This window comes from Cavia porcellus, unplaced genomic scaffold (assembly GCF_034190915.1).
Source record: "Cavia porcellus strain 051 isolate PalLab524CR breed Dunkin Hartley unplaced genomic scaffold, mCavPor4.1 scaffold_19, whole genome shotgun sequence".
In the NCBI taxonomy this organism is placed as follows: Eukaryota; Metazoa; Chordata; class Mammalia; order Rodentia; family Caviidae; genus Cavia; species Cavia porcellus.
Window position 1 is genome coordinate 54,609,232 of NW_026947502.1, and position 20,896 is coordinate 54,630,127.

Below are 20,896 nucleotides of genomic sequence, written 5' to 3' on the forward strand. Positions count from 1 at the left end.
CTTCTGAGACCTTGAGTTACCTATTCATCTGTCATTGCCAGTTGGCATTTTTTGGGTAGAGTGAAACTTTGTTTAGGCAAATGAGAAATAGTGATATTTCTGACCCAGCTAAAAACAGGAGTTTGCAGTTGAGGTTAAGAATTTCTTGAAAGGGCCAGGAATATAGTTCAACGGCAAAGCACATGTCTGGCAAGTGTGAGGTTGTGAGTTTGATTCCTGGTGCAAAAAAAGAATTTTTCTTGATAGTATCAATTTTAAAATGCTAAGCTATTATATTTTGTATTGATAATGATATAATATTATAATTTTTTGGACAGTTTATACTGAGTACCCACAAGAGATTGGTCCCAGGAACCACGTTCTTAGGATACCAAAATCTGCAAATATTTATGTTATATACAGTGGAACAGGATTTACATCTAACATACATACATCCTATATACTGTATATATGTAATAATGTACATACTATGTGAATATTTGTTACATTGTTGGGCAGTATTTACAAAGAACGAAAGCTATATGTAGTCAGTACAGATGTGATCTTTTTTTCATTCCAGAATGTTTTCGATACAGGACTGGTTGAATACACAGTTGAATCTGTGTATGTAGAACTTGTGGATGTGGTGGGTTGGCTGTGTATCATGCATACCTTGACATTTGTATCCGTCTAGGAAATGTAGTTCTAGGTATAGCAAGGAGGGAGGCTTTTAATGTACATTTGTATTTTCTTCTGTTAGAACCTTTGTAGTAGTAAGCATAGTAAAAGATGACATACAGAGGCTGGGATTTGTATTCAGTCGTGTACACTCAGGTGTATTTGGCAGAGTTATTGTTAAAAGTACAGTGCTTCAGATAGTGTATTAAACCAGAGAAAGGTGTGTGTCTTATAATGTTAATATATAGGAAAGATAGTGATTGCGTTGAAAATAGATTTCCATTAATCATTTATTTCTTGAGATTTGTTATTTTAGGAAATGATAAATGTTTAGATAATTTAGGCAGGTGGAAGTCTTTATTTTACAAACAATGAAATAAATACACAAAGAACCTAACTAAGGGGACCCTCAATCCTGGCCTGTCTTACTCAGTAACCATTTTGGTATGTTTCTAGTTAATTATTAGGGTTAATTTAAATTTTTTTCATATGAATGTTTACTGTTCTGCTTTCCTCTTAGAAGTTGTTGTGATACTTCCTTTATCTTGATTACATATATTCCCATGAAAATATCAAAACACTTTTGTAACCTTTTTTTTTTAAAGTTGTTATCTGATTAGGTATTTCCATTTAAAATTTCTTACTTTCCTTCCAATCTTAGTTTATTCTCTAAAGATAAGTAAGATAATGCTTTTTATTTCTAAGGTTTATTTTTGAGAAATCAAACTCTAATGTATCCATAGTATACGGTATTGGCTGAGAAGGACCTGTTTCAGTTTTCCATTGGGTTATTTCAGCTCCATGTATTGCATAAAATTTTCACTCTTCATTGCTTTATGATGATACATTCCTCATCTGGATTATTCTTTTACTTTCCTTTTCTGTTTATCCAAATTCATTCTTCAAAGTTCATTTCAGACAGTAGGGCTTTACAAAACTTTTGCTAACATCTGATATCCATCTATTCCCTACTCCTAGTTGGAAATAAACTTATTCTTGTCATAGCACTTTATGTAGATGTTTTTTATGGTGCATTTTTCCTTAAACATTTAAATTGCCATAATAAATTATACTAGACACTTCTAGGGTACATGATCTTTTTTATCATAACATCTCCTAGAATATCTGCTTTGTTACGAGGTGTGTAGTAAACTCTGATTAATAATTGGAGTGTGTGTGTGTGTTTCTACTTGCATTGTGTTTTTTCTTTGTTTTCTTTGTTCTCTTACCCTCACTATAGATCTGCGCTAGTTCCACCACAAGATTGGTCCTTTTTATCTGTTCTTTTGCTTTTGAGAAAAATCTTCAGTCTTGGATGTTTCTTTTTCCCAAATGAATATACTTTTTCATGTTCTTAAAGCATAGTCATCTTTGTTGGAATTTAATACTGTTGTGCTTTCATAACAGTTATTGTCTGATCTAGGATCCTAGTCAGTTGGCTTTTTAATTCAAGAGCTCGTTTTTTTTTCCCCCTTAAGATGGTTTTAAAGATTGTTTTGTGTATGTCAAGGAGACATTAAGCAGTTTGAATTTGGGTACATTTTAGCATGTACCAGTGAAGGAGGAATCCAACTTAGGTTGCAAAACCAGTTACATTTATAAACCGTCACTTGAAATACTGCAAAGCTATGAACATGAATCCTCTGAAGTTACAGTTCTTATGTCTTATCTTTGCCAGAGGCAAAGACATAATAACAAGTAACTAGAAAAATTGCCAGATCTGTAGATTTTAAGTGATGCTGGATTGTTCAATTTAAGTATTACCTAATATTCACTGTTTAATGACTTGATATTTCTGTGGGTAACTATGATTACAAATTTTTTAAAACTAGGTCTTACTTTATTAATTAGGATAAATTGAATTTCCCCTTTTTGATTTTATGCACATGGCAGTAGTTTGTCCCTGTGGCTTATAAAAGTGACCAACCAAGCCACTTATTTAATTCTGGTTGGCTGCAGTGGACATTAGGGAACCAGATTTTGTCATTGATTAAAAAAATTAAAAGTAAGCTGTTGTTTCCATTTGTAATGGCATTTATATAAGAAGGGCTTTAGAGGAAACCAGAGTGGTCAAGCTTTGATATTAAGGAGCTACCATTCATGCCGTAAGTGATAGAAGTGATTTGTTAAGTTTTAATGGCGTAATAAATTATAGATACTGTAATTTTAAGAGCAGAAGTTTCAGGCTTATTAATTAACCAAATGTGGCCCTTAGGCTGTTTTGTTTGGCCTGTTGAGTGTTTCTAAAACTTATTGCATTGCTTGTTAACATCCCAGATCTACTGACATTAATATCTATAGCACTGGATCAAATGTATTTTTAGCAGGGCATGTCAAAAGCAAGGGCACTTTTTTGATAAGACAAGCTTGTTTGTTTGCTCTCGTTAACATTTCTATCTAAGGTGACTTGGCCAATCCCACATGCACTTAACCTTGCAGTCTGTATTCTAGAGCATCTTTAATACAGAAATAATAGTAAATCTAGTACAGCTGATGACGGCTGAATCTTCAATTCTTGTGTCAATAGATGATAGCATGCAAATTTTGGATAGTAAGAGTTTGATTGGAATATATGAGAAAAGGTAGTGGACAAGGAATCCAGAGTTTTTAACCTGAGAAGCCGAAAGGGTAGAATTATTGTCATCTGAGATGGAGGACAGCAGGTAGATGAGATTTGGAGAAGGAAGGTGAATTCAGTTCTACATGTGTTAAGTTCGAACATTGCATTGTAGATACAGAGTAAGCAGTGGCTTTATATATGGAGTTGGAGAGAAGCATGTAGATTGACATGAAAATTCAAGATATTAAACTGATACTTCAAGCCATGAGACATAGTGAGATCACAAAGAAAGCAGCAGACTCAGCCCTCAGCTTTGGCTATGTCAGCCATCAGGAATTTGAGGGGACCAAAAGAAGAAACACCAGTGAAGAAACACCAGTGAGTTAGGACCCAAGGGAAGGAGTTTGATATCCTGGGAGACCAGTGTCTTAATCTAGTTTCATGCAGGAAGCAGAGCTGAGATAGGCTTTTTTGGAGACAGTTTTATTTGGGGACCTGTTAATAAGTCGAATTTATAAGATTGGGACAAGTGAAACAGGAAGAAGGCGAGGCCAGTCCAAGAGTGTACTGTCCAGCTGGTCATTTATATGAGCAGTTGGAGTTAGGTCCTGCTGAAGTTCTCCGAGAAAACAAGAAGAACATGCCTGTGGGTGGGAACCAGAGTAGCGTTTATCTAATAGGTTCCAGCCCCACATTGATGGGAGTGTTGCCAGTGGTGGTAACGCTTCAGCATCCAGGATCATGTGTGTCTGTGAATTGCCGAGGAGGAGTTGTTAGGCATCCTTCACTGCACATCTCAAAGCAGAAGGTGAACCAGAGAGTACAGCCAAGGGGAGATGCCTCAGGTGGTGTGAAAATGTGAGGCAGGCACAAGAGGTATTTTATATCGACTCTTCCCGTTAAGTGCTGGCCACTATGTCTAGCATCCTGCAAAGCTTTTCAAAGTGGTGGCTGGCCACAGTCTCCAGTAGACTTGTAGAGGAGAATTAAAGGAAACAGTATTCATTCATCATTTCAGTTCTCTATTTCCTATTCTAGATTTTCAGCTCACACTTCAGTGAGCTTTTTCTGTATAAAGTGACCCAGACAGACACCTGAACATTAAGACGCTTAGTTGTTTGTCTTATTTATGGCGTAATTGCTGCAGATGCCTACTTAAGAGTCACCATTGGACTTCTGGGGAGATGGCGGAACAGTAAGCAGTAGAGAAAAGAGCCTCTCTGAGAGAAACAGTCCAGATGCTAGAATATAGGATGGTGGGGAAGACAGGAAGGAAGGAAGTGGATCCCCTCAACCTACGAAGAAGCTAAAGTGAGAATTGAAGCCCCTAGAGAGAGTAAAAACAAGAAAAACTTAAGGAAGAAGACAGTGGCTGGCAGTGCCTTCACTTGGAGCCAGACCCACCATGCAAGAAGATGCACAGTGAAGGTGGTGACTAGCAAGCCCAAAGGCCTCTGCAAAGAGATGTGGTGGCAGAGGGGAGCAGCGGACCTATAGAACTGCAGTTGATGGCGGTGAATGTAAGGACTCAGCCCTCCCGCGAGAAGGGGGGATTGGTCATTTTGGAACCAGAACTGCAACCAGCATTTTCAGCCACTCGTAGTTTGGAGCAGATTGGTAGAAATCCCTTGGATTGAGTCCCACTCCTGTGCTGAGGTTTTCCTAAAGCTATCCCCAAGCAGCTCCACCCCTGCACTTATTCTATGTGGTGGCGACTCCCTGCTGTTAACCATCTCCCTAGGCAGGCAATAGCCTGCCCCGCCCTTGTTTGCACTGGACCAGCCACTATGAGCCAAAGCTGGCTGGGAAAAGCAGCAGACAGCTCTACACCAACATACCCCGTGGTAGCCATCAGATATCCCTAGCCAGCACTGGCTGGACAAATCAAACAGTCTTGCTTCAGAAAAATTGTAGCCAACACAGGAAGTGCTGGGGACCCCACTACTACTCCTTGTTTGGAAGAAATCAGAAACATGACAAGAGGAAGAATTCTGCAAAAAGCAGTCTCTGGCTTCAAACTTAAGCAGTTCAGGTTCAAGAGATACAAACACGAAAGAGATCGAGAGCCACATACCTGAAGTTTCTGAAGTAATGGCAACTGAAGTAAAAAAATAACTTCATGAGGTTATAAAAGAAATTAGAACAGAAATACTCATGTAAAAGAAAAAATGAGAAACAACAAACGAATTGCTAAGCATCCCTAAGAAGATGTAGATGGAAGAATAGAGGAGCATAGGAAAAGAGGGAAACCTTGAAAGAAGAAAATAAAAAAAGACAGAATACGTGAAACAGATTCAGAGAGATTACCAAGAAATTGAAAAATCCATTGAAAGCTGGCAAAACTGCTTGAAAGAAACTAAAGATAGACTTTCAGACCTTAAAGACAGGTTTGTAGCTTGTGGTCGTGAAAGGAAAGATCTCTTAAAAATAATAAAGAACCAGGAGGTAACAATTCAAAGGCTACAGGATGACACAAAGAACCATAATTTAAAAATAATAAATGTGAGTGAAAAAGCAGGGGTCAACACAAACTACATATACAGGTTATTTATAGAAATAATTACAGAAAGCTTCCCAAGCATAGGAAAAGGAAATGATATTGAGATAAGTGAGGTTTACAGAACTCGAGCCAGTTATAACCAAAATAGATTTACACCCAGACATAAAATAATCAAGATCCCAGAAATTCAACACAAGAGCAGAATATTAAAAACTATTAGAAAAAAGAAACAGGTCACCTATAAAGGAAAACTCATCAGAATCATGACAGACTTCCTGATACAAACCATCAAATCAAGAAGAGCGTGGAGTGAAGTATTTCAAGCCCTGGGAGGAAACAACTTCCAACCCAGATTAGTGTACCCTGCAAAACTAGAGAAACAAAATACTTCCATGACAAAGACTGAAGGAAATCATGACCACCAAACCAACCCTACAAAATACACTGAAGGACATTCTAAAGATAGAGAGAAAAAAAAAAAGACAATGGTTTCAGGAACAGTGGCAGAGGGGGCTCACTGAGTGAGACAGACAATGGAATGTAGGCAACCAGTGGCAGGAAAATAGCATGGCAGAGATGAGGCAGAGTGTGTTGGCCATAATCACTAATGTAGGTGACTTCAATTCACCAATATAAAGAAACACAGAGTGGATCAGGAGACAGGGTCCATCGATATGATTTATACAAGTAACACATTTAACCTGAAAGGGGGTTAATAAACTGAAAGTCAAAGGTGAGAAAACAATGCTCTATGTAACAGGGAACCAGAAAGAAGTGGGGGTAGCTTGTCCATCAGCTGCTGACTGGTTAGAAAGCCATGACACTTTCCTACAGTGGAAAATTACACAACTATAGAAAGATAACCTTGAAGCTCTTTGTAGGTAAATGGATACAACTTGAGATCATGCTCAGTAAAAAGGTTCAGAGTCACATGGGTGAATAGTGTATTGGCCTCCCTAGTATAAAAACCAAAGGAGTTAGTGGGTTCCAAAATGTACAGTACATCCAGTGAAACTGAAAGAGGAAGTGTCTAAAAAGGGAAGGTAGTGGCCATTGTTAATCTATTATTATGATTTGAAACCTGTATTGTGCTCATTGTTCTGTTTAGTTGGGTTTTATTCTGTTTCAGTTTGTTTAATTGTATTATATTTGATGGCATGGACAGCTATTTCAAAGATAACAAAATATATTATAACTATTTTGTATTTCCTGTTAATCTTGATTTGAAGCCCTGTATTGCTTTCATTGTTTTGTTTTGACTGATTTTATTCTACCCTGTTTTGTTTGGTTGTATCATGTCTGATGGTATAGGGCAACTACTTTTAGGACAATAAGATGCATTATGATATACATTGTGATTTTACTGTTTTCTTTTGAAGTCCTTTACTGTTTCATTGTTTTGCTTTTATTGGTTTTATTTTTTACTATTTTGTTTGATTTTATTATGCCTGATGGTATGGGCAATTCTTTTGATAACAAGAGGCATTATGTTAGCCATTGTAGATCTCCTTGTATTTTGTTTTTAAGTTATGAACCATGTTTATCCATTTGTTTTGATTGACTCTTCTGTTTTATTTCATTTGGTTTTATTCTCTTCAAAATAAAATTTAAAAAAGAGTTACCTTGGATAGGGTTGTGCAGTTTGAATTCCCTTGATTCTTGTGTGCTCTCTCCTGTCTCCTATGTGTACCATCACCCTTTTGAGATTCTTTTGGTTATTAGGGTCAGTTGTAAAGAGTAATATCATTATAGGATAAGGATGATTGCTTTTTAATATATCGGTACTAAATGAATTTAAATTGTGATAATATATAAGTATGTCTTGATAATTTAGACCCCTTCTACAAAATGAGGAATAATGGGTTTTCCTTGTGGTCATACCTTATTTCATGCTCTTGATGAGAACTGTTTGTTTATCTTAGTCCATGTGTCAGTGTTTGAGTGTCTTGCGGGTGACATCTAGGTGGTCTTGTCATGTATTGCTTTTTTAGGGCTTGACATGGCTCCTTATTTTGATTACATCCCAAAGACGATGGTCAAGCTAATTGGAGGGAAATATATAATGTGCATGTGCTACCATTTATGGATTTTATTTATTTATTTATTTTGTCTTTTTTCGTTTTTGTCGGTACCAGGGATCAAACTCACGACTGCCTGCTTGCAAGGCAGGCGCTTATGCTGCTGAGCTAAATCCCCAGCCCCTATGGATTTTATTTTTAAAGTTAGCAGTTATAGCTTGTTTCCAGTTTGATAATGTTTTAGACTTTCTTCTTTTTTCTTTCTTTAAACAGATAGGAGGACAAGGACAGAATCACCAGCACTGGCTGAAGGTAAATATGTCTTTGGGAGAAATGATTATGCAAATATAAATATATTATTATTCAAACAAAAACCTATATTGGTTAACTATATTTAAGGAAAATATTCTATACATTGAACTATTAAAAATAACTAGGAAATACTCTGTTGTTAACTTTCTGATTTGGAATAGGTAGTAGTGGGGAAAATGTAAATTAATTAGAACTTTTTTTTTACAGCTCTCTTTCAGTAGGAGAGGTATGTGCTTTTCTTTGAATTCCCTTGTAAGTCATTGTAGTTATCACTAGTACAGTTCATCAATAGTAATCTATGCCTTAATTTTGGTAATTTAGTATAATTTCTTCCAGCCCCCACTGGAAACTAGAAAGGAAGACATCTTTGTATTTTTTCAGAATTATATCTATTACTTGTTCTTTTCTGTCTTTTTCAAAAAAAGCCACTGAAGTAAATTATACTTAATAAAAAATATAGTTACCATTTAAGTGTCATGAGTGCTTAAACATTTGTAATTCTGATTTGCCTGCTGTTATTTGACTTACAATAAGTTAATAGGTATTTGAAAATATATTTTTTAATGAGTGTACTTTGTGTTAAGTAAAAATGATCATTTTAAAGTGCCTTTTTGAGCTCTTCCTAGTCATGTTAGACTTGGATTTACATTTCAGACTGTCTCACCCTTCTGTTAGAGCTGATACGACAGTGTGGCCCTTCAGAGCTCTTACACTGCACCTACTCCATGTGTCACAGTGCAGAAGCCATTAAGGCCTCTGAAAAACTGGCAAGGCTTATATATTTTGCCCCAGCATAATGATTATAGTAATGAATGATTGAAATAAAATGCATAGAATTAAAAAGGAAACCAGTTGGGTTGAAACACTGTCAAGAAATATTTAAAATAGAAGTGTACACCGGGTGTGATTGGAGACTAAAGCAGGCTAATTGGAGGCTAAAGCGGAAGAATTGCTGCAAATTCAAGGCCAGCCTGAACTAGATAGTAAGACCCTGCTCCCACCCCCCAAAAACCCGTTTGTGATAAGAGTAATACGTTTCTCAGAGTACCAGCTTTAGGAACAGTTCTGCTATTCACTATAATTTTAATTAGTAATGAATGCATACTTGTAATTTCTATTAATGACAACTTTAAAGGCATTTCTAATATTAGAGTAGTTTGTGGACTGTATTATAATTGAAGGAATTGTTAGCTTTGGTATACAGAAAGGTTTCTATTCACATTGCCTTCTATAGCCCTGAGATTGAAATCCTCTCAGTGAAAAGTTGGTTCAACTTTACTTTCTCCATCATATTTGATAAATACAGTGTTTATGACTATATTCTTTTAGAATATCCTAATGCTAGCCAGGCATTATGGCGCACGCCTGTAATCCCAGCACTCGAAAGGCTGAGGCAGGAGGATCATTGCGAGTTTGAGACCAGTTTGGAGTAAAAACTGAGCCTGAACTATGTATAATGAGACTGTCTCAGAAAGACAAAAATAAACAAATAAAAAGAACAACACACAAAATTCCCCACCAAATTTAATGCTATAGGCTAGAGGTTTGTGAAATAATTGAAAAAAATTCTGATTGCTGGTTAGTAATAATAGAAACAGCATATTTTGTATAGAAGGAGTATAAAATAGATGTTAAAATTCAAATGTACGTATCTTAAAAGAACTCACTTTTAGATTTAAGGAACATGAATTATGTAAAAAAGAAAAGGTACACACATACATAGGTGGGTGTGTGCGTGTGTGTGAAAAGCTGAATATTTCTAACAGCTATCAAAATTGCCATTGGGAGAATGTAGGTAGCAGTCCGATGCTTGTAATCTGGAAGTACAAGAAAGGGTAACAACCTGGAGAAAGTCCCCAAATGTCTTGCAGTTCCGTCAGCAGCATGAACTATATATAGTAATCGTGTGTCAGCCCATGCTAGGAAGAACCTGGAATGGTGTCACTAAATTCTGATGCTGATCCAGCTCTGTAACTGACTGAATTTTGGGAATAGCTGGCCCACTGAAGTTTGGCTGGTCACACAGACATCTTTAACTTTGATTTTGAAGGGGGCATGATGGGACATTTGATTTTTTTTTTTTTTTTTTTTGTCTGTGTTCTGGCAATGGTGATACTTGGGCCTGTCAGTGTGATCTGACCCTGATGCTGTACCTTAAAGATGTTCTCAAAAGCTGTACAGAACTATCAGACTTAACAGTGGCCCAGCCTTTTTACTTATTTGTTGCTTTTGTCTAAGTCACCAAATTTCTCTAGTCTTCAGTTTCTTTCATAAAGTTCAGGATTTGTGCTACATGATTTCAAATCCCTTCATGGTCTTCTGATTTTTTTTCTCGTGTTTTCTGTCCATTGTCACGTCTTTCATTTCCCTTTCTCCCATTCCCTTTGGATGTGTGGTTAAAATCATCAAAGAAGCTTAGTAATGAATTTAGCTATATATTATTATTATTATGAATTTAGCTATATATTTCTCTTATATGCTATGCAAAGCTTTAAAAGCTGTAAAAATTACATGACATGCTTAGTTTAAAAATTTTATATGATACGTGTATATTTTGTTCTTAATAATGGCTCAAAAAGTTAAGCACATTCCATAATACTAAGAACAACTGCTTAAGAAATCACTATTTATTCTTTTAAATCTTTTTCTTTTTCCTTCTTTATTTTTTTTTCCATTCTTTTTCTCTGTCTCTCTCTCCTCCTGCCTCCCCCCTACCCCGTTTCTGTTTAAGACAGGGTCTTGCTATGTAGTTTATGGTGGACCAGAACTACTGTGTATCCCAGGCTGAACTTGAAAGCGCTGCAGTCCTGCCCAGCCTCCTGACTGCAGGAGTATGGTTGTGCCACTACACCTAGCTCTAAATCCAGTTCTACAGTGTTGTATAGTCAGTGGTACCAACCCTTGTTATTTGAAAATAATTTGGAGATGCTTTAAAAATACCCAGGGGATTTGTCTTTGCTCTTCAACCGAAGTAAAACAGTATTTTTAAAAAATATATAATGGGGAAAATTATGAATACATATACATTTGATTTTAACAACCACTTCTGTAAGATCAGAGTGTAACTGATGATTTTCGTTGCATTCTGTTTAGCTTATAAGAGACAGTGATCTATAAGTATAAAATGATTCAAGTCCTTACCTTAAAAACTAGTATTACCAGGAAAACAAGCATGTTATTGCTTTTTATAAATTTTGGTTGGTTGTGATAAACCTAGAGAAGTTATATTTAAGAGAATGATTTTAAGTTCAGGTAGGTTAATTTACATTTAAGAACAAAGAAAACACTGGTACCCTTTTGCCGTTTCACTGTATTGGAGTCCTTTATTGTCCCAGGCCCATGGTGGCAAGCCTGTGGCACACATGCTGCTGCAAGCTGTTTGTTAGCGTTGAAAGCCCTGAAGAGTTTGCCAGCACTGTGCTAGCACATCTAACTGTGGAAGGGCATTGTTTGGTTATCATTTGTCTTTTCCTAATAATTATACTTTCAAAAATTTTTCTTTTTGTTTTTTGTTTTTTTTTCTCAATTTGAAAGTTTTAGTGGTAGTATTAATTCTCGTAGCAATATCTGAAAATGTTTCAGTTTGTTTTGGGTGAATTGTATACACTTAACTTATGACCATACATAATGCCATAGTATATCAAACATGTAAAATTCCATTCATAAAGTTACACCCTTGTTTAGCCTTTAGAGCATCTAAACCCTCTATTGGACACTTTGGATACAAAAATGAAGGTAGATTCACTCGGGAAAATGATTCTGTTTAGTCTATAATGTTAACAGAAGGTAGTCCTCATAATTACTAGAGAGGAAATGTCTTATTTGTAATTTTTTGCATATGTGAGTATATGTGTATAGTCTAATGGGTAATTTTCTTTGAATTTCACTTTACTATCTTTTCAAATATTTAATGATTTGTTAAACGGTACCAGGATTATTTTGGGTTGGTTCTGGGTAATCAATGAGAATTGGACCCAATGTGGAGAAGTTAATGTGTGAATGAATTTCAGCTTAGTACAAAGATTCTTGAGGGCACACTTTATGTTGTATTAATTATTCATCATTCAGTTGTTGCTGAAGTTTCTAAGTTTTTTCTAAAGATTTGAAGTCTAAAACTTGAGTCATGCAAATATTTTAAGCAGTGGCTAGAAGATTGCTTGGCATGATAGACTAAATTCAGACCAAGGGTAGATGGTTGAGTTTAAGGCTTCTGTGTGAACATGGATGGTCCCCTCCTGTCTGAGATTCTTGTGTGCCTGATGATTGGATGTAAAGCCATTCTGCCTATCACAAGGACTTTAAGAAGAGACCCCAGTCCACATGGAAAATTAAGGAAGACTTCACTGACAAGTGTACTTTATTTTTTAATTCAAATTATGAGAGAAGGAAAGCAGGACAGATTTAAGAGCATGGCCATTTCAGTGCTGGTAAGATAACTATAAATGGTACTTCACGCCTATACGGCAAGTTCTGACTTACTTTCTCTCAGTTGCAGACCTCCTGCTGTATCTGAGCAGTAGACATTTACCTCCCAACCTTGCTCTTCTGAGTTTCATCACTTTTGTAAGGGGTTATATTTGAATTATCCCCTGATAGGTTACCTATTCCATTAGTTTACTGCCTCATGTGTAAAGTTGCAATTTGTTTCATTTGATCTAAAGTTACTCTCTACATGGGATATGATTAGGCATTCTTCTTTTTTAAATGAATAAACTTTTTTGCTTGAATTGTTCATTTATTCATTTGATGCTAAGGGGGAAATGGCTGTATGGCAGAATGTCTGCTAGGGCTAGACTTTCAAAGATGAAAAGGTTGTAGACTTCTTAAATGTTTGGAAGAACTTCCTTATAAAACTTCTGGGAGCCAACATGTTGTTTATAAGCTATTTTAAAGAATACAAAAAAATTTTATATAAAATAGGCTTGATAGTAAAACTAGTAAGTATAGTTATAAGTCAGTCTTACTTATAGTCCAAATTGAAAACAGCAAACCAAATATAGGAATGAATGAAAAATAATGTATCCAATAGACTTGATCCCAGCAATGCAAAGGTTGTTTGTTTAGTCAGTAGAGAATGTGCTCGTGAGGTACGTATTCATAAATTAGATTGTAGAATGGTTGATATTAGATGGCAGTTCTGCCTCAGAATGTTGTATTAAGTCAAAATCCCATCAAGATTTTTTTTTTTTTTTTAGGAATTTGACAAACACATGGGTGAATATAAGCTCGAGAATAGCTAAGTGAGTTTGAAGAATTAGCACTTAAGTTATAAGCACAGATCACAGAGAAGATGAAAAATTGAACTATTAAACAGCATCATAAAATTAAGATGTTAGAGACAGAGAGAAGGAAGTATATACCTGGTATATAAGAATCAAAAGATTGGTATTTCAGAATTCTTACATAGATTTCCTTAAAAAATTAGAAAAAGCATAGTGTATCATCAAAGTTGAGTTAGGAACTCGTGTCACTTGGGATTACAGAAAGATTCATTACAGAGGTGCATAATAGGCTGAAAGAGCAATAAGGAGAAAGTGTGGATTAAAGCGATCAAATATTCAAAGAGATAACTCACTACCATTATTATGCAGGAACTGATAGGCTGTGTCCACTTCTAATTAGGACATTGGGTATTGGCACCCCCCATTCACCTTGATTCAGCAACTGCTAGTCTGTCCTGACCAGAAACTTCTCTCTTCCTTCTGTCTTCTCTTCAGCCTCTAGTTCCTCTTGTTGACATAACCTGACAGGAACTTAGCTCACACGCATGTCTGAAAATTGTTAGCACTACCAATGCAGAGTAGCATCAGTACAGCACCAGCTCTATGGAAAGGAGATGTGGGGCTGAGAGAGTGAATACGAGAAAACATTTGGTGCAGAAGGCAAAGAAAATAAATACACATTTCACAGGTGGCTTATAACCATACAAAAATGGGGACTTTTCTACTAGTAATCATGAAACTGCAAATTAAACTATCAGTGAGATTTCAGGCTGCAACCAGTGCTTCCATTTTTGGAGGATGAAAAAGAGGACATCCTTTAACAATGGAATAGTGAGTTGATAGAACTTTGGAGAGATGCGTAGCTCATTCAGTAGGCTGCCTTTTCATTTGTAGGTAGCTGCCCTGCAAACACTTGTTTAGAGGCCCTGGGTGCACAAGGCCATGGGTTCAATCCCCAGCACCAACCAAATGCATATATATATATATATATATATATATATATATACACATAGTTGTGCATAGACACAAGTATTTGTAGCATGTGTATAAATGTACAATGGATAATTAATACAAAATTGAAAACAGTTGTTTCTTTGAATTAATACAATGGAATATAGTAGCTAAAATGACCATGATTAATTCTCCAAAAAAATTTCCGAAAGAGCTGGTTTTCAAAGAATATGTAAGTATTTCATTCATGAAAATTGAAAATCAAACCAATTTTATATTATTTAAGACTACATAACTTTGTAGCAAAAATTTTTTAAATGATGCAAAGAAAGCATGATTTAAAGATATGCCTGAGAAGGAGGGCATACAGCTAGTTGCGAGATGTTGGGATGTTGATTGCACAAAAGAAGTGGAGAGGCAGCGTTTCCAGTCAGTGCTTTGTGTCTGGGTTCCACATACGTGGTGTGAAAGAACTGCAGTGAAGAAGATTCAGAGGTGGGAAGGGTGTTTGTAGCTCAGAGGTAGAGCACTTGGCGTGGTGTGTACGAGAGCCTGAGTTTAAGCCGCAGAACAACAGCAAAAAATCACCAAAAATGTTGCATTAGTATTAAACATGTGCTGACTTTTCCCTTAGTATTCTCCAAGCAATGCAGTGTAGCAAGCATTATTTACATAGTGTTTGCAGTGTACATTGTTAAGCATCATAGTAGCATAGAAGTGATCTTAAAGACATGGAAGGCATGAAGAGGTTATGTGCAAGTAACAGTGCCATGTCATGTAAGGAACTTGACCAGCCCCAAATTTTAGTGTCTTAGGAAGCTTCTGGCACCAATTCTCATGGATACCAAGAGATCCTTATAGTGTAGCAAAATGTGACAGGCTTATTTGGGGGATTTGAGTGTGTGATTTGGTGTGTGTGAGGGGTTTCTATACTTCATGTTTTAAAAAAAATACTACATTTCATTGCTGTGGGCTGAACTGAGAGCTTCAGGCATGATAGACAGATATTCTAACACTGAACTACACCCCTCTTTTCTAAATTGATTCTTAGAGAGATAGCAAATAAGAAACTAAGAATCAGCCCCTTTGAAAAGTGTTTACTAACATTACTGAGGATTAATCTGGTGTCCCTTTTTCTCTGTGTTCATTGTATCCTTTTGTTTATTTCTGGATGGGAGCAGTCACACAGATGCTTAGTCTCCCGTTTATCTCTGAATACCTCGTTGCCAGATACTCGGTATCTATACCATGATTAGTAGACAGTTAACTAAGTAGAGTTAGTGTGGTTTAAAAGGAGCACTATTATTATCAGGTACTATAAATACTAAATGAAGAGGTATTTGAGGTTTTCTATAATGGTAAATGTAAAAAAACAGCATCCATGCCTTACAGCATTTGTATTGGAAGGAGGACAGGCACTTGAATGTCTAGTGTAGGCCTTCTTTTGTTGGGGTTTTTCAAATGAGTCACATGTGCACTATAATGAGCACTGGCTTTCCATTTTAAAATATTTTTACTTGTTTGAAAGTACAAAAGAATGTATATACCTTATTTGTAAATCATAAAGCTAAAAATAAGAATCTTAACCCACTATTTAAGAAACTAGAATATTACTCAAACCTTTGAAATTACCCATTCTGATGGTTATTTCCACCCAGAAGTAACAAACATCGCTAATGTCATTTAGTTTAATAGTGTAGTATGTAGTTTTCTGATTTAGTTTACTTTGGTGGGGCGATGAAAAATTTTTTCTTGTTTTTGGTATCAGGAGTTGAACTCAGGACCTTGGGCTGGCCAGGCAGGCACTTGTGCCACTGAGCTATGTCCATAGCCCACAATTAAAGTCCTTATTTTAAACAGTTAATATGTATGTAATAGGAAACAAAAACACAAGAAACAAAGAACACAGGCATTCACAGCTTAATCGTGTGTGTCCGGGGCCTTGTGTGTACATGCACAGCATGACGTTTGTGTGACTGAGGTGATAACAGTGTATATCATGCTTTTCCACATGTCACAGATACTTACCAGTTCAAATCTCAAAGCTACTAGAGTATTTTCGGTAACCAAGAATGCACTGCACTAACTCAGTCTGTTAGAAATTGTATCCTGCCTTTCTTGGGGACAAAAATTTCACTAAAGATGTACATGGCAACAGTCCTTTATATGGAAGGATTGACAGTTATAATTAAAATAGCACATTTCTTTGATGCTTAATTTAAAATGAAACCTTAAGCAATAGAGTGCCTCAAGCATGTTTCCGTGTTTCAGATCTTTACAATTAAAATATTAGCAAGGTGTGTATGTTGCCCCAGTCATATTTTTCTGTCATCACAAGATGCATTCACATCCGCAGCTCTCACCAAAATATGAATCTGAACATACTGTGCCCTACTCTCTTATCTGCTGTTTGCTCTGCTGGCAGCCTAATGACAAGGCCTGTACCTGCTGTCCAGAGGTGGCCAGCAGTTCCATGTCCAGTTACAACGAAAAGATGGCTAATTCACCAGCTCTGTTTTTCTTTAATTATACATTATCGCTTCATATCTGTAAAGCTTAAATGTTGTACAGTAGAATATGAACATTTTACATAGTAAACCCAAATACTTCACCAAAAATGCATGTATAAGCCCATGGTTATAATACCAAGCCACCTCCAGACATGAGGACACCAGTAGCGAGTCCTTCCCTCACCTCTTCCCTTCTTCACTCCTAGTGACTGAAGTGCAGGACCGCGTCTAGCTCCAGCAGGTGGCTTTAACGAAGATCACTTCCACAAGACAGTCCTTCTAAAAGATAACAAAGGGTAGTTAGTATTTTTGCTGCTTCTAACTTACTGGGGCATTAGGCTATATCTTTTAAATACCCAGCAATATTAACTAAGGTTTACATACGGGACAACGGCTAGACAACCAGAACTCATTTAATGGGCAAAGAATGCCGACTGTTCCCTCCCCTTGAAGGGTTAGCACGCTCTCCAAGACACTGTTCCATTCCCAAAATGGAACTATCCCTGTGATGTGACAGAAAATACTTAAAGGGCATTGCTGAAGCCCTTGTTTCACATGACTTGAAACATCTAGAAATGCTAGATGTTTCCAACAAGAACTTATATTTGCCACTATATGTATAGTCACATTGAGTAAATTGTGCACCTGTACTTAACAAAGATTGTACCTGAAAATATCTTTATAAATAGGAACATTTTGGCTGTGTGTAGTGGTGCAGTGTGCCTCTAATTCCAACATTGAGGGGGCTGAGGCAGGACGATTGCTGCAAGTTCAAGACCAGCCCAGCCTAAACGAATAGTGAGACCATGTCTCCAAATGAAATGAAATGAAATGAAATAAATAAAATACAAGGAGCACTCTGGCGTAGAACGTTTATCCCTTTCTGTTTCTCTATCAGCCTGGAGAACTGATGTACATACAGGTAATGCCTAGAGTCAACTTTTCACAATTTCACTTCCTAAGTGGTTTTAAAAAGTCTTTCCTGTGAATTTTAACATGAAACGTTCATTTAATAACTCCACTTTTGTTACATACTGTTAACCTTTTTAAAACACAGAAAGACTAGATGTTGTACATGAGGTCTCCCTTGTCCTTTATATTACAGTTGTATTCACAGCACAGTAAAGTACACATACATAAGCAGTGTGGTCATTCTTCACCGGAACGCATTGATTGAATGTCCTTTGCACTTCGTCCTTCTACCCTGAACCAGCACAAATAGCATAATATGTACTGCTCAGAAAAGTGGTTTGATACTCCATTTCCAAAGAACAGTATTTTATTATTAAATTGTAGCAGATGTATTATTTACTATCTTTACTTTTAACATGCTTTGTACAGAGGTGATTTAATAATGCTGTACTCAAATACAGTATTTCTCATCAATTTTTAAAAGCTATTTACAAAAAGTGTTACTCTTCTGCTTCTACTTTTAAATATATCGACTACTACTATATATCTGGAACTAGATTTCTTATATAAGAATTTGTTGTCATACAGAACTGAGATGAAATTGCACATGTAGCAGTGTTTATATTGAGCACTATTTATATTATCTTTGAATCAAACCCAGATGCCATAACAATTTGATATAATAATATTGTGTATTCCACATACTAGTCTCTTTATTTATTTATTTATTTATTGGTCTTTTTCGTTTTTACCGGTACCAGGGATCGAACTCACGACTGCCTGCTTGCAAGACAGGCGCTTATACCGCTGAGCTAAATCCCCAGCCCCTTAATTTATTATATTAATTTTATGTGGTCTGGTATCCTAGTGAGTATTTAAAATAGTTGAAATAAGAACTTTCATTTAATTACGCAGGTAGCTTCTCTTAGTTCATCAAAAAGAAAGATTGGTGCTAATATTGTTCGGACAATATTTCATGCCTATATCTTGTACTTTGAATAACTATGAACATAACACTATGCAATATATTGATTATTGTTATTGTCCTGTTAGCCTGTTTTGAAAGTCTGTTTTATTTTTATAGTTTTTCTCTTTTATATAAAAATAAATAAATACAAAGTCTTAAGTGTATCCACTAGATGTCAGCATAAGAAAGATAACAGCTTACCATGTAGCATCTTAGCCAGCAATAGTGTGAAAAATTCAGTCTAACAAATAAACTGGCATCTGTAAAGCTGTACATTTTATGATAAAATGAGAAATCAAACTTCCTAATTTTTATTCCATTCTTCATATCACATTTGAGACAAATAGCTTCTGTACATTTTATGATAAAATGACATATCAAACTTCGTAATTTTTATTCCATTCTTCATATCACATTTGAGACAAGTAGCTTATTTCAGGTAATTGAGGGAGTGAAATACATTGATCTTAATGTTTGCTAGATATTCAGATTTGAGATTTTAGTGCTACTGTGATGGTACTATGCCTAGGTACCTAGCTGAGTCCTGCCATGCTTGTCTCTTCCTCTATATCTCACAAAGAAAGGAGCATCAGAGGGTCACTTTATTAATAGCTACACTAGTAGCAGATAACAATTGGTTAGATAGTGTTGGAAAAGGGTTAAACCGCTCTAGAATTTCTCTGATATTATGCACGTTTCACCTAGGAAATAAGAAATCACTCTTTTAGTCAGCTTTCTCACTGAGACTGTCACTGAGACTCTCACTCTCACTAAGAATACCCAACACCTGAAACTTAAATTTATTCTGATTCTCTGTTTCTGTGGATGCAGTCAAGGGTTGACTGGCTCCCAGGCAGAAACGGGTGCAGCGGAGGGAAACTCTCAGATCATCATGGTTATGAAGCAGAGAGAAGGGAAGAGCCAGGGATGAGAGCACACCCTTCCAGGTCCCATTCCCAATGATGTGTCTATTCCAACCAGCTTGCCCTCCCAGTGTGAGACTTCGAGGGACATTTTGGATATAAGCCATTGTAGTCAACAGGCATTTAAAACACAGGCTTTGATAGTTGAATTTATTTATAGAAATATTAGAATCCTGAACCAAAGAGGATGCTAAGGTGACTTAGATTAATGCAAACTGCAGGAAGTAGCAGTTGCTTCTAGGGCTGGGGGGATAAGGGGAAGGAGAAAGGTAGGGAGAATGTAGGAGCTTGAAGAAGGAGCCCTGAAAGCTGGGAGGCTCAGGCTTCTGAGAGGGCTCAGATATTGCTGTGTTGCTGAGAGTTCACAGGAAGCCGGAGCCTAGACTCCTCACTGTCTTCCTATGGAAGATGTAACTACAGTATATTTAAGACAGAAAGGGGATATTCCTTATTCTCACCTGCCAGTTTTCTTTCAGTGACATATTCTGACAGTGGTTTCATAAAACAGTTCAGTAAGTAGACTTTGTGCAGTGTTTGAAGATATGGGGCATGAATATTTTCAGAAGCAGACATACTGAGATTGATATAACTTGAATTTTTTTTTTTTTTTGATCTTTTTCCTTTTTATTGGTACCGGGGATCGAACTCATGACTGCTTGCTTGCAAGGCAGGCGCTTATGCCGCTGAGCTAAGTCCCCAGCCCCCTATAACTTGAATTCTTAAGTTTCCGCTATTTGGCTTGTACTGTTTGTCTCTGCAACTGCTGGAGAAATATTCATGTTAAACCTTAAGAGTTTGAAACATAATAGTGGAGTGATGTAAGTGGCTTTCAGGATAGCAAGAGTGTAATTTTTGCCAACTTTTTCAACCACCTAACGTGTTTTGATAGCATTTGCCTAACTTCCATGTTTTCTGTGAGGTAGACTGATCAGAAGAAGCTTTTCTGCATGTATCATACATTTCTGTGATAGAGCTTTAACAGCCCATCAACTCGGTCACATCTGCAGTGGGTTCCAGAAGGTGCTCAGTGAGGTGCTTGTTGTTGGGAGGTCTGTGGAAAGAGACCAGAGCAGATACAAAAGCTCCAAGGAGATGGAAGCCATGTTTTGTTAGAGAAGCTGCAAGAAGGTTGTTGCTGAGGTGAACCTTCTAACCATGGAAAGTGATAAAGATGAGCCCAGAGCCAGCTGGGGTGAGTCAGATAGGGTTTTATAGGACTTCACTCAGGTATGGATTTTTACTCTGAGTACGATGGGAAATCATTGCACAGTTGTGAGCAGAGAGAGGATGTGACATATTTTTTAAAAATTGCTTTCCTTTTAGATAGATGGTAAGAGGAGGCAACAATAGAAACAGGGAGATTT

At 36.6% G+C, this 20,896-nt stretch overlaps 1 protein-coding gene across 29 annotated transcripts in view; it reads left to right on the forward strand.

Moving 5' to 3' along the window:
* Cyrib (CYFIP related Rac1 interactor B) overlaps window positions 1-20,896 on the forward strand; it is a 146,715-nt gene that overhangs the window by 86,119 nt on the left and 39,700 nt on the right. For 21 of the 29 annotated variants that reach the window (XM_063231079.1, XM_063231075.1, XM_063231074.1 and 18 more), the window contains one exon: window positions 8,009-8,047. Coding sequence is in view for 2 of the 29 variants with exons in the window: in XM_023564046.2 (XP_023419814.2) it covers window positions 8,009-8,047 (39 nt within the window). In the remaining 27 variants the exon portion in view is untranslated. Of the gene's footprint in view, window positions 1-8,008; window positions 8,048-8,254; window positions 8,274-20,896 lie in introns of all 29 variants that reach the window. The other 8 variants (XM_063231087.1, XM_063231078.1, XM_063231095.1 and 5 more) reach the window with 1 other exon arrangement.